Source organism: Parus major, chromosome Z (assembly GCF_001522545.3).
Source record: "Parus major isolate Abel chromosome Z, Parus_major1.1, whole genome shotgun sequence".
NCBI classification, from domain to species: Eukaryota; Metazoa; Chordata; class Aves; order Passeriformes; family Paridae; genus Parus; species Parus major.
In genome coordinates this window covers 7,204,689-7,218,272 of record NC_031799.1, presented here as the reverse complement: position 1 = coordinate 7,218,272, position 13,584 = coordinate 7,204,689, and the positions used below count along the sequence as shown (strand labels likewise).

The following is a 13,584-nucleotide window of genomic DNA, read 5'->3' as shown; positions in this document are numbered from 1 at the left end:
CTCATGAGGAGCCTGGGAGTACACCCAGGAGGGAAGAATTAGCTTGAGTGCATAAATGCAGTGGAGGAGTAAATTTCTTGATTTCCTTTCATCTCTAAAACTTCCTCTGAAGCATTATTAAATACTTTTTGTTGTTGCAAACTAGTTTTGTTGCTGTGCTGAAAATGAAGTCTTATACTTCATGAAGCCAAAGGACTCTCGCCAACAGTGCTTGTAGCTGTGCTGGTGGAAAGGAGATGAATTAGGTTCTGCATAGAATATGTTTTACCTTCTGCATATGTATTTCCAGCTCTTATAGTTTTATTCTTTGGATGAAGTTGCTGAATACCCTGTGACAGATTATTTCTGTCCCACAGTCTTCAGGATATACACCAGGAGTTCAAGGAGCATAATTCAGAACTAGGTCTCCTTAATCAGCTTGTGACTCTGGTGTGGCCTTATGCTGAAATGGATCAAGGGAGCTAGTCTGTCTGAAAAATAATCTGGATGGTTTTCCAGGTGATCTGTTCTCTGCCATGTCTTGCTGTATGTTTTTCTCACACTGGGACAAAGAGAGGCACATTTGATGGAGAAGGAGATAATGATACTGAAACTATTGTGTTCCTTTTCAGCTTTACAGTCATATACTGCTTTATCTGGCAGCATTTGCTGCAAGCATAAAGAACAAAAAAAGCGTGAAATAGTACTTCCTTGATTACCAATTAATTTGTGCTTCTTCATCTCTATTGTCTGAATTCCAAGCAGATGTGCAAAATGCAGATTACTTTTCTCAGGATATTAGTTTACTCTGCAATGGTAGCTATGCACTTTGTTGTAATTTGTGGTCATACTAGCTCTCACTTTCTTATGATGGTAATTTAGATATTTTAATATGTCTAACTTTTACTACCAGCTTATGGAGGTGACGGGGAAAAACCAGGATGAATGCATAGTGGCACTACATGATTGTAATGGGGATGTGAACAGAGCAATCAACATATTGCTGGAAGGAAGTTCAGACACGGTAAGGTTTTACTTCCATGTTAAGCTACTCCTTCTGTTTGCTGTGTTTTTTAGCTTCTAGAAGTACCTTAGAAAAGTCATGTTTTGGAAGTTTTTAATTTCCATTCAATTTCTTTTGGAGGAAATGGAAACTGGGGCAGCCTCTCTACTGCATGGATACCTTGGAGAAGGCTGAATCTGGAAAATGTTGTGGGGGTTCAGCTGGTCTATCACAGAGTTCCTCTGTTTTTATTTATATACAGCAGTTTTAACTCTGCAGCAGAACTCAGTGCTGCTTCAGACACAGGCTTGTTTCTTAATGCAGGTTTTGTAGTTACTGTGTAGATCCTCTACAATTCTGAGGCCTGAGACCATCACAAAGGTCCATCTTTGTAAACCTAGGGGCAGGCAGATATTTTAAGTTATGCAAGTTCTGTAGGTGTGGGTTGCTGGTATTGAAGTTGTAGGTGGTGTCCACATCTTCAAGTTGTATTAATAATGCTACTTATGGCAGAAAAAGATGCAGCAAATAGTTGCTCCTTTAATTGTGTTGCTCATTTGCATGGCTTAATTGAAAAACAGGAAGAGGAGACTAAACTGTGTGTGTACAGCAACAAATAATATTGCTTAAAAGGTTGCACAGTGAAATTTTATCCTAAGAGATATTAAGAAAATATGTTGTACTGCAGTTGAAGTTTTTGCTGAAGGGATTTCTTATAGCTTGTCCTTAAATTAGATTCTGTCTCATCTAAGTTGGAAAAGTAACCTGGACTTCCTTTTTTGATGCCGAACACTCGTATTTCCTGTGATTTGTCAGGATGTGTACTCTGGCTTATTGTTAATGAGGAAACTCACCCCTCACACACCCTTAATCTGGGACACACAGTGTTCTGACTGAGGGGACTTTCTTTTCTATCCCCTTTTCATTTTTTATTAGAGTTGAGTCTTGTAAAAACAGAAGTATATGTTATTGACAAGCTGGGAGTAGAAGAGAGCATTTCATCTTAATTAGATCTATCTGGGTAATGTGCTGTGTTCTCTCATACTTCTCGTATTTGCCATTTTTTAGTTGAAAGTAGTTTTCTGGTTGATGGAAAATATTAAGTCCTTTCTTACTTGAACAATTTGTTGTAACTGATCACGACATGGAAAAAGTTTTCTGAACTCATTTATCAAATATAAGTGATACTGATATGTTCTGCTTTTTTGACAAGTCCTTCTTAACCCACTGCTCTCTGTAGACAAAATGCAACTTACATACAAATACAAAGAACTTGAAGGAGTCAAGGAGGAAGGAGTATTAATTGATGGGTGTTAAGAAATTTATTTTTGAATGTTTGTGGGCCTCCAGTTGGAAGGATTTGTTTTAAGGCCCTTGTACTTGAGAACAGTTTAACCATGGATTTGATGTGAAGTTGTAAGCTGAGGTACTACAAATTCTGAATGCAAAATTCCAAATCTCTTTTTTCTAGTCTCACTCTGCTTGGATGCGCTTGAAGTTTTTTTAAACTTTACTTGAAAGATGTATTCCTTCAATTGAAGGTATTAGAAGAGCAAGGAAAGCTAAAATGTGTATTTATAGTTTATTTGGTACTCAGCCAATTTTATCTTAGTCTTTTTTTGTTTGCTTTTGGGGCTTAAAGCTGTGATCTGCAAGCTGTAAATGTGTGACTTAGTCTCTGTAAAGACTTCCTTATTGCAGCAGTTGTAGCAGTCTGACTTGGGGTAGTTAGAGGCTTGTGGATGAGTAGAGAAGATACGTTTCTTACCCTAAGGTTTATATTAATTTAACTTCTTGCATCCGTTTTATGCTCAGCCATATTTGACTTATTAAACCTTTGAGGATACAACAAAAGAGACCTTTCAGATTTTTATTCTTTCCATGTAAGAACAGGCCAACAAGAACTATTCTGTTAATTATTCTGTTATTTCTGATTTTTAAAGGTCAGGCCCATGACTGTTACTTGGGTTGTCTCAGGCATTGTCAGCTGAAATTGTAATCAGTTACCTCCCTTACAAAGAGAGACAGCTTCAATGGTTTGTAGTAGATCCCCATTCTCAGAGGTAGCATCATCCTTTATCTTAAAGGACATGCATCCTCAAGGCTTTCCTCAAAATTGTATTATGGGAAAGCATGGATCTAATGGCTTCATAGTCATCTTTTTTCCTGATCCTTCCTAAGTTACTTTAACTGTCACTCAGAAGAGGCTGCTTCCTCTTCAGCTTTGCAGCCTTACCCAGTTTTAGGTATTTCCTGAAATGGTCAAAGATGTTTTGGCACCAAGCCCATCAGTGGATTAGTGCATTCTGAACTCTACAGACTTGGCTCTTCAGTTGTCAGTGTAGGTGTTTTTCCTCCTGTGAGGTATGTGAAGCACTAGGAATGTTTCATTTCAATTACACCGGCTGTGGTAAGTGAAGCCATGTGGTACTTACTGGGGGGAGCAGCTTTGTGCCTCACAAATCAGGTGGTAGTGTTCAAATGTGTTTGGTTTTGTACCTCTGATTAGTGCTGGCTGGGCATTATTGAAGTTGCTTTAGTCTTCTGTACTGGAGGTAGAACTGAAAAGTGATTTCAGCCTTCTTTCTCACCAATGCCATGCCAAAAAATGAGAGTAACCATTATCTTTGTTCTTATTCACTCAAAGGAGACTCTGTAACACTGAGTTTGTAAATTGCTTTGTTACCTGCTTTCTTCATAGCGCTGGCTTCCTAGGCAGCTTGAGCTAGCTGGTCATGGCCTTGGCTCCTCAGGGCTGCTGAGTTGCTTTTGGTGAAATTGAGAGATAGGACTTAAAATTACTGATAGACAACCTTTTTTGTTTGATGCAGGTGCCTGTCAGATGTCATACTTCAGTGCTTCACAACAATTTGTATGTGCAAATATTCGATATTAAATATCTTACCTGAGCTGTAAGCTCCTAGAAATGGGGACATATATGTAAACCTCTCTGCCATCTTAATGGTTTGCAAATAATACCTTTTATTCTTACTTGCTTTGCAGCTATGGCTCAATAGACTAACCATGCTATTGCATAATATATGAGTTGCTGAGCTATTCTTGGCAAGTGTTTTAGTCATTTTATTTTCAACTCCCACAGATACCCCTGTGGAGCTGATAACATCCTTGAAATTATTTTAAAGATTGAGTTTAATATAAAAATAGAAGCCTGATGTTTGGACCTTTGTCCCATATCTTGTTTAGACATAGCTTTTCCTGTGTTTTGGTATGTTTGGTAGTCTATAGCTGTTAAGAGTGGATGGTCTGGCGTATCAGTTTTCTCAGGCTGTTGTTTTGCCATTCTGTCTTCTGGGGCATAAATTCTAGTATGCCTGGATGAAACATTTTCTTTTCTGTGTTTTTGGTGCTTTGGTTGTTTTGGGGATTTTTTTTGTGTTTTGTTTTGTTTCTGGGTATTTTTGGGTTTGGCTTTTTTTCCCCCCCCTTAGGCCAGATACTGATTCTCATCAATCTTTTGTTCAATGATACTTACAAAGGTTTTGTTTTGTTTTTTTTTTTTATTTCTCTGGGAGAAAAAGATAGCTTTGTACATGCTCCCTTGCTAGATTTATGGATTTGTTTGAGAGGAAAACAGTTGCTTGCTTTGCATATGTTCTGTGTTATGATAGTATCTAGTCTTCCTTAAACTAGTAAAAGTCCATTATAGCCAGAAATATTTAGGATTCTCATATTTCCTAAGACATAAAAAAATGTTTCTTTCTCATCTCTTTGCAAAAATACAGCCTGTGTTTCCATTTATGTCAGTGTAGTTTGCATATGTGACATTATGCAAATACCTGGGCTTTTTCCATGAACTGGAGGGGTGTGGGGTGGAAAGTGCATTGAGAGGTGTCTTCTTCTTTTTGACTTTTGCATCTAACTCTATTCTACCCAAATAGACTTCTTGGGAGACTGTAGGGGGAAAGAAGAAAAGCCTTGGAAAGGAAGGTTCAGAAAACAAAGAGAACAGAGAAAAACGAGGGGACAGAGAAGTGAGTCGCGGACGGGGAAGTTCCAACAGACGGGGAAGAGGAGGCAGCCGTGGACGAGAGTGTACGTACAGGGATTAATTTGTAAAGATTGAGATGCTTTTCTTGCAGCTGGAACTGACTAAGCTAAGAGCGAATGCTTAATGGTGTAAAGTCCATCTGACTATAGCTCAGTGTTGAAGGGATCATAACTTCTTTGTGCCACAGATATGCTTGATCTATGTGGCTTGGTTTTGGGATGGTCTGTACTTGCTCAGAGACACTCAGTTTAATCTAAGTCTCTGATATTGTTTGATGAATTGATCTTGTACAAATTGCTGTTCTTCATGTAAGTTTTAGAATTGACTCTGTAAGACTGCTTAAGAGCAAGTATGTCGCTGCACAGCTGATACACTTTTTTGTTTCTTTTAATGAAAAAATTATCCAGCTTTGACTCCATCTCCTTTTATGAGTGGGAGAACCTGAAGATGTTCTCATCTTCTCATAAGGGGAATGAAAACACTGGGATGATTATTAATCTCTAAATAAATTTCTCACATAAGTCAACCAAAGGTGAGTTTCTGCAACAGAGAAAATTCATTGTTAATTGAAACCTTTAAAACTTTGCTACAGTTGCAATAATACATTGTACAAAAGCAAACTGATGTTTCCAGGTTAGATAGAGTCACAGTAGGTCATGGTCGGATACATATTATTTTTTTTAGGTAAGTTTTGTCAGCATTTGCAAAGCTGTGCTCATTGTCTGTAATGACTGTTTGTCACACTGATAGAGAAATCAGAATGGGTACAATATGTTTAGTTTTCAACTTATAAGCAGGAAATACATTTAAAATATTAGTCAACTCATTCATAATTGGAAGATATTCAACTGTTATGCCAATACAGACATTGTGAATTTTTGTAGTGTAAAGTCAAGATGAAAAAAATGTTAATAAAACATGGAGCTAGATTTAGAAAAGTATAAATTAGATCCATCAAAATGAATGCAAAGGGCAAGTTTTTTTACCAGAGACAGATGCTCTGGTAAAAAAACAGTTGTCTGTTTTTATAAACTCTAATTAAAGACATTTCAGATGGTTACCAAATATCTGTATTTTCTTCCTAACTTTATGTCTAAATGTTCTTGGTTTTATTGATGTCATTAGGAGGAATGCAGTAAAAAGTCTCAGCAATGAGTGTTTCAAGAGGTCAGTTTTGTTGGTTTTTTTTGTCCTTCAAGTAGACAGCCATATTTCAAAGCACCTTGTCAGGAGTTTTCTCACAAAACCATTAGTGTGCAGAGCTTTTCTAGTGCCTTACGTTCACCCAGTCATCATCCCTCTGCATTAGATACAGAGGAGAAATCTGTTTCCGTGATTGTACAGGGATGCAGTATCGGCAGACAGGAGAAGAGTTGGTGTTACTGGTTTTCCTTTATTTTTCCACTGTTGTCAACCAGTGCATTATCTAGGAAACACAGAATGTGGCAGCTGTATTTCTTATCTCGTTAAATAGTGTAGGCTGCAAAATACGGTACTTGTAGAGGTTTGTCTCTTGAGGGACTTTTCCTTCTTATATTTTGCTTCCTAATTGTCCAGTACAAAGGAAACATAACTTGCTTCTAGCGAGGCCTCAAAGAAGGGTTGGGTGATGGAGCTCTGTTGACCAGCCCACTTGAAAAGCTTTTCTTTTGTTTTGAGGGGTTTGGCTTAGGCAAATGGCTGTATTGTCTTATGTACAAGTCTCTAAAGCTTCTCTTAAGCTTTCCTCTCTCCACAGTTAGAGCTGAAGAGAATGGAGTGGACAACAATCAAGGAGACAGGCCTTCAGACCGCGGGAAACGTGGCCGTGGGAGAGGTGAGAAGGTGGCATTGGTGTGGGACTGGCACTGCTTTCATGCGCTGAATTTTCACACTTGTTTCTTTAACTGCTTCTTAAGCATTTTTTGTTTATCCTTTGATTTCATGCACACTTCAGCCACCTTGTACTTGGGTATATCCCACTTCCTTACCCTTTATCATTTCTTGATCTTGAAACAACTTCAAAACAAAATTGACAGAAATCCCTTCTGTGATAATGTTCTGTGTGGCAGGCTGCTGTGCACTGGCTATGGAGAGCTTTTTTCCCCAGACTGACTCATGCCAGCCTCCTGTGAGTGGGAGTGTGCTGTGTTCCTCAGGATGTACCTTGGCAGTAGGAGAGCACAGGATTCCATCTGTATGGCTCTTGGGGAAGGATTTGATGTATACTCGTACCATTTCTTTGGGGTGGCTCTGATTGTCAGGCTTGCCTTCTGCTTTTGGTAGCCAATCAGAGAAAGAACAAACCACCTTAGAGACATTTTGCTATGAAAAGGAATCTGACATGGAAGAGTTGATGAGAGCTGTGGAGGAGTATCATCATGGGTCTTAGGTACAGCTCCAATCCTGTCCTGTGGAAGAGGTGGGATAATGGATTGGATGTGGAATCAAGTGATGTGTATTTGGTTTGGGTTTTCACTGGTTGGGGTGGAAAGAGGCTTTTTTTTTTTCTTAGAGGAATGAAAATGAATAACCCATGTATGGTGCAGATTATGGGTGGACAAGGGTATGAAATAAATTAAATTGACAAAATGTATAGCAGAACTAATGTACTTAGTAATGTCTGACTCAAGAAGAATTCTGCCTTCAAAGGACTCCTTTCTCTTGGGAATGTTGTGTAACAAAGCATTCAGAGACAGACACATCCAGCTTCATGGCTTTCCAGATTCCATCTTGAAGGTGTGCAGAGATGCAAAGAACTAAATTCCAAAGTTTTGCGTGTGAGAGTGCCTGTGAATCGGCAAAAACCCAATGGTGTGTGCAGAGAAGTAGCTCTGCAGGGGAAGGTGTGGTATAGTTCACAGCTACAGTTTTTAGTATGTTAATAGTTTGCACTTTCAGTAAATAGAATGTAAGTGTTGCAGTTATTTATTTTATAAAATAATCCTTTATATTCAAATTATAAGTGTATAAGCAGGACTTTTCAAAAAGGGTTCACTGAAACTTAGAGATCAATTTCAAAACAGTGTTTTTTTGCTTTAACCTTACAAACCGTATACTGTTTTTGTTGTCAAAACTGTAGCTTTCTAGATAAATATTTTATCTCTCAAACATCATCATCAAATCAAACTGACCTAACTGAAGAAATAGAAACTTCAAAGAATTTCTGTTCACTGGCTTTGTGTGCACAGTATTACTGTAAATCTCTACCAAATATTTCAGACTGTTCTGTGAGCAAGGTATATTAATGAAGTGTCTGATAAACTTGTTGGCCAGCTACAGGGTCATTATATTACAAGTGTGTGTATTCTATGGTAGGAAATACCCGATTAATTTTGCAATGCAAACCCTTGAAATCTACAGGGAGTTTTTGAAATCTGTGTGATTCAGTTCTTATGTTTTCAGGGATACGTGACCTTCTTTGTTTGGATATTAGTAGAAATAATAATAAAAAGCTTACTGCCGCTTCATTCTGTAGTTTTTCTTTTTTGTTACACAGAATAGTCAAATGAGAGATGACATACTTCAGCTGAAAGTAAACAGATTGGTAATGTGTGGTAATCACAGAACCTGTTTTTAGAACCATTTCATGCAGCGTGTGTGTTTAGAAATCTAGGCACTGGATATGAAATAAGGAGTCAGCTAATTATCTGAGCAACACACTGTCTCTATTTTAAGCTACCTTCTCAGGCAGGAGTTACATTACTAGATGCCTTCTAGGAGATTTGCTGCGCCATCATATGTATTACTGCTTCACTGTACAAAAACATAATTTTAAGAAATGATAAGCAACTGAAAATTGCAAAAATGGGATTGACACAGAGGTGATAGTGTGCTGTGTACTGAGGGGGAAAACCCCTGATACTGAGTATTTGATATTCGGTGTATAAGGCAGTAGCTTTATCTGGCAGTGGATCTTCCATTTATGACCGTGTCACGTTCCTTGTAACTCTATAGGGCAGTAGGTAGACAGAGTGCAAACAGCTCTGTGTGCTGGTATGCAGGGCGTTAGGGATTTGAAGCATATACAAATTATTGACTGATGAACAGAATGTAAAAATGTATCACAGCATGTGTAACAGAGCACATCTCAGCTGTAATTGCTCTTAGATAAATCTTTGCTTGTTAAGCTAAGGGTGTAAACTTTGTATTGAAGTCAGGGAATATCTTGTTTTAAAATCCCTTCTCATCTGTGCTTCTTTTCAGAACCAAATTTCTTGCGTGAGCTTAATTTAAATGTAAGAAATACTGTAATGGTGATGAGCAGTAATTGCATCAAAGTGATTATATTTGTCAGTATAGCAAGGATGTGCAACTGTCTAGAATGGAATCTTTTGAAGAAATTATGGAGGCAGATGGTTATGTCTTTAGGATTGTCAGCTATAGAAAAATTTTCTCATTTGTGTTTTAATCAGTTGAAGTATTGTATATAAACTGACAAACTTTACGAGCACAGGTTGTTTTTACGCTGCTGTTTTTTAGTGTTCTTGCATCTTCAATTTCAAGTGCAGGTCTGATTCTCCCACTTCCTCTACTTCATGTTGAAAAGAATGCAGAAAAACAAAAGGGTGTAGAACTAGAAAAAGCTTTTGAAGGTACAGGGAAGTCTGCAGTTATGTGTGTAAGGAGCAAGTAGTCTAGGATTTTTCTGCCTGCAAGAGAGAGAGGACTGAGTGGGTGTGTTGTAGAGATCTGTTAAACTTCTGTGGGGGCAGGGGCATCAATTGATCATACCAAGCAAGTATGCAAAAGAGAGAATATTAAATGAGATCAGCAAGTTTGAGCTTCGAGGTGAACTTAAAGAGTTGGTTCTTCATACGTGTAGTGAACCTGAGGAACTCCTTTCAGTAAGATGATGGGGTGCAGAAAATGTACACATAAAAACACTTGGCAAATTCATCCTAAAAAAGAATCACAGGCAAGAAAAAGAAAAACCAACAAAGATTTTGTTGTATGTAAATTATCTTTGACTAAGGAAGTCAAAGCCACAAATAGTTGAAGACTAGGAAAGCATCCAAAGAAACTGTATTGAGGCTTCAGTTCATGTGCTCTTCCCTAGATATCTAATTGACCATGGCTTATAAAGGAATAGCAGGTAGGTGGGCTTTTGGATTTCATTTAGCACAGAAAGTGTTACAGACTCACGTATGGTAATTCTTCTGGTTTGTAAAGACAAGATAGATTTGTTGCTCGCACTTCTGTTTGTCTCTTTACTTTGTTATTCAAGAACAGCATGAGCGTGCCATAAATGTGGGTTCTGCCAGGGATTTTTTTTCCTACAAAACAGATAAAAAAATGAAAGGAAAAGTGCTGTGTTTTAGTTCCAACTCTTCTTGTGTACTGGCTGTGTAGGAAAATAACAGCTTATCCTTTTCATAGATATCTGATTATAGTCCAGCTTGTATTCTTGATCTCTTTTAATTGTTTTTAACATGAGAAATATTCTATCCTTGAACAAATTGAGTTTCTGTATCCAGAACTGCATGTATAAACAATCCCTTGGTTTGAAAGCTTAGCCTAATTGGCACAGGGTAAATCTTGGGTTTTGTTTGCCAGAACTGAGGAGGATGTTTTTTTTTTCTAAAACATGAATATGGAGCAGATCTTCTGGAAATCAAAATTTTAAGTTTGTTTGATTTTGCTAAACTAAAATGGCTTGTTCTGCATTAGTCAAGAAACTCTGTCATGTAGGTTTTTTTTATGAAATTATCATAGTTTAGTTGTAACAAATCACTTATTTTCTTTCAAATATAGAGTTGAAAGTTTTCAGCATGACTTGTAAATATGCTTTCTAGAGTAAATGCAGCATATAAAACAGATGAATTTCTTCCAGCTTTATGATGACTAATAAAGACAAAAGTAATTTGAACAAATTGGTATTTGTTTTGGTAGTATGGAGTACCTAGAATATGTTTCTGTACTTAGCCTTCTTACCTCTTAAGGCTTAATGAGTCTCTGTTGGCTTGGTTCTGAGAGGATAGCTGACTTTGCACTGCCAGAGCAAAAATTAGGGCAGTTCAGTTACTGTGTAGTCAGAGATAACCACAAATTCAGAGTGTTGCCTAGCCTTCCAGTCTGCATTTCCTTTTTCTTGCAGCTGTTCTTCAGGCCATTTCTTAATCTTGAAGTAACTTCCTCTAATTTAAACCCTCAGTGAAAATCTGAGTTTTGGAATAAAGCACCTGTGTTGCAGTGGAAGGATTTAGGTCTACAAGCTCAGCAGAATTGATTTTCTGCAGAATATAATTAATTTAATGGCCTAGTCCCATCTGAGCTGTACTTCTACACACGTTTCTTGTGCTGCCATGAAATATGCTTTCACTTTGGGGGAAGAAATGTGTATGTGGAGGGCAATTCTTGCTATTCATGGAGAGTATCAGAACTGAAAAGTGATTGTGTGATGAGTGTTTTGAAATCCTGGTGGGTTGTAGTGAAAACAGACAGACTTGCCATCTGCCTGGGTTGGACTTAAGTATTGGCCTTTCTAGAATTCATTCAGGAGAAGAAAAATACAAAGAGCAAGGCAGCAGGTGACAGTAGTAGGAAATGCCTCTGAGAGGCACAGAGACATCCCTTTGGTGACATGTTGTGCTTTCTAAAGAAGTGTGCTGCTTACCAGGGGGTTTTACCAAGGATGTTACTGAGACTAATAGGCTTCTTGCAGTTCACTGACTATTCCTGCTGTTGTTTCATATGGGTACCAGTGGTACAGCCAGGAGCAGTCTGAACATCATGAAGGGGAGTTACAGAGCCCTGGCTGTGGCCATAAGACACTCTGGAGCAGGTAGTTTTTGAAGGTAGCTTTTTCATCCATCCTCTCAGTCAAAAATTAAGGAAGTCAAAAGAGCCTGTTGTATTTGGAGAATTAGCAGGTGATTATAGGCCTTGTGCCATAGCAGGGGATTTGACTTCTTAGACCAGGGGACTTGCTTTGAGAAACCTGGTCTTCTGGGGACTGATGGATTCCATCTGTCAGGGAAGGGGACAAGCATCTTTGGTCGTCATGGCTTCAAGAAGGGCAAGTTGTGCCTGACCAATCCGGTGTTCTTCTGTGATGGAGCGATCACAACAGTCAGCAAGGAGAGGCTGGCATCATTTATCTAGACTTCTGTAAGGCCTTTGATGTGGTCACACGTGACATCCTTATCTCTCTACATTGGAGAGAGAGGGATTTGAAAGGTGAACTGTTGGGTGGATAAAGAATTGGCTGGATGGATGCATCCAGTTAATTGTAGTCAATGGTTCTATGTCCAGATGTATGCTGGTGACAGCTGGTGTCCCTCAGGGCTCTGTCTTTTAACTGGTGCACTTCAATATCTTTATCACTGACACGGTGAGATAGAGTACAGATTTGCAAATGATACTAAGCTGAGAAGTGCAGTTGACACACCTGAAGGACAGAATGTCATGTGAAGGGATCTGGACAATCTTGAGGAGTGGGCCCATGGAAATCTCATGAGGTTTAACAAGACCAAGTTCAAGATGCTGCACTCAGGTCGGGGTAGTCCCAGGCATAAATACAGACTGGAGAGAAGAATTCCTTGAGAGCAGTCCTGCAGAAAAGGACTTGGGACTTCTTACAGATGAAAAGAGCTGGCTGAGCTGACATGAGTTGGCAATGTGTGCTTGCAGCCTAGGAATTGAACTGGCTTGTGAGGAATGTGAAGGTCAAGGGCAACCTTGGCTGCAGTGACTGTAAAATGGTGCAGGTTGAGATCTTTGTGGCAGTGACGCAACAACCTCACTGCCATGGCCTTCAGGAGAGCAGACTTTAGCCTGTTCAAGGATTTGCTTGGTAGAGTGCCATAGGATAGAGCCTCAAAGGGAAGAGTGGCCCAGGAAAGCTTATTAATATTTAAGGATTCCTTCTTTCAGGCTTGGGAGCAGTGCATCCCAACCAAAAGAAAGACAAAACTGCCACAACTAGAGATGAAAAGGTGCTCCTGGACAAATTCAAACACAAAAAGGAAGCCCAGAAAAGGAGGAAGCAAATACATGTAGCCTGGGAGGAAGAGAGGTGAGATTGTCTGAGCAGATAGGGTTCTAGTTGGGAATGCTATTGTTGTTGGTGACAAAAGGAAAACAAGGGAAAATGTGGGCCTTCTCTGTAAGAAAACAGGAGACTGGGTTTCTGGGACATGGAGAAACAGGAGGTACTTAATGAATTCTTTTTTCCATATTCTTTTCCCACAAGATATCCAGCTGTATGAATTACAGAAGGTAAAGGCAGGGGCTGGGAGAATGAATAATAACCCACTGTAGGAGGGGATCAGGTTTGAGACTGTTCGAGAAATCTGATGGTGCCCATGTCCATGGGGCCTGACAAGATACATCTGTGGGTCCCCAGGGAACTGGAAGAGGAAGTGGCTTAGCCACTGTCCATCATATTTGAGTTCCCACTGATGGAAAAGGGGAAGCATAACCTTCATTTTAAAAAGGGAAGGAAGGCAGACCTGGGGAACTAGAGGTCAGGGAGTGTCACATCTGTGTCTTGGAAGATCCTGGAGCAGATCCTCCTGGAAGTTAGTTTGCCTGTCACTGGAAAGTGACACACTGGAAAGTGTGAGGTGATAGGTGACAGGCAAACTAGCTGTCACAAAAAAAAAAAAAAAAA

At 39.1% G+C, this 13,584-nt stretch overlaps 1 protein-coding gene across 5 annotated transcripts in view; it reads left to right on the top strand.

Moving 5' to 3' along the window:
• Positions 1 to 13,584, top strand: part of UBAP2 (ubiquitin associated protein 2) — a 90,536-nt gene that overhangs the window by 27,039 nt on the left and 49,913 nt on the right. For all 5 annotated transcript variants that reach the window (XM_015653253.3, XM_033520337.1, XM_033520336.1 and 2 more), the window contains exons 4-6: positions 893 to 1,003; positions 4,882 to 5,035; positions 6,730 to 6,807. In XM_015653253.3, coding sequence (XP_015508739.1) covers positions 893 to 1,003; positions 4,882 to 5,035; positions 6,730 to 6,807 — 343 coding nt within the window. The remainder of the gene's footprint in view (positions 1 to 892; positions 1,004 to 4,881; positions 5,036 to 6,729; positions 6,808 to 13,584) is intronic.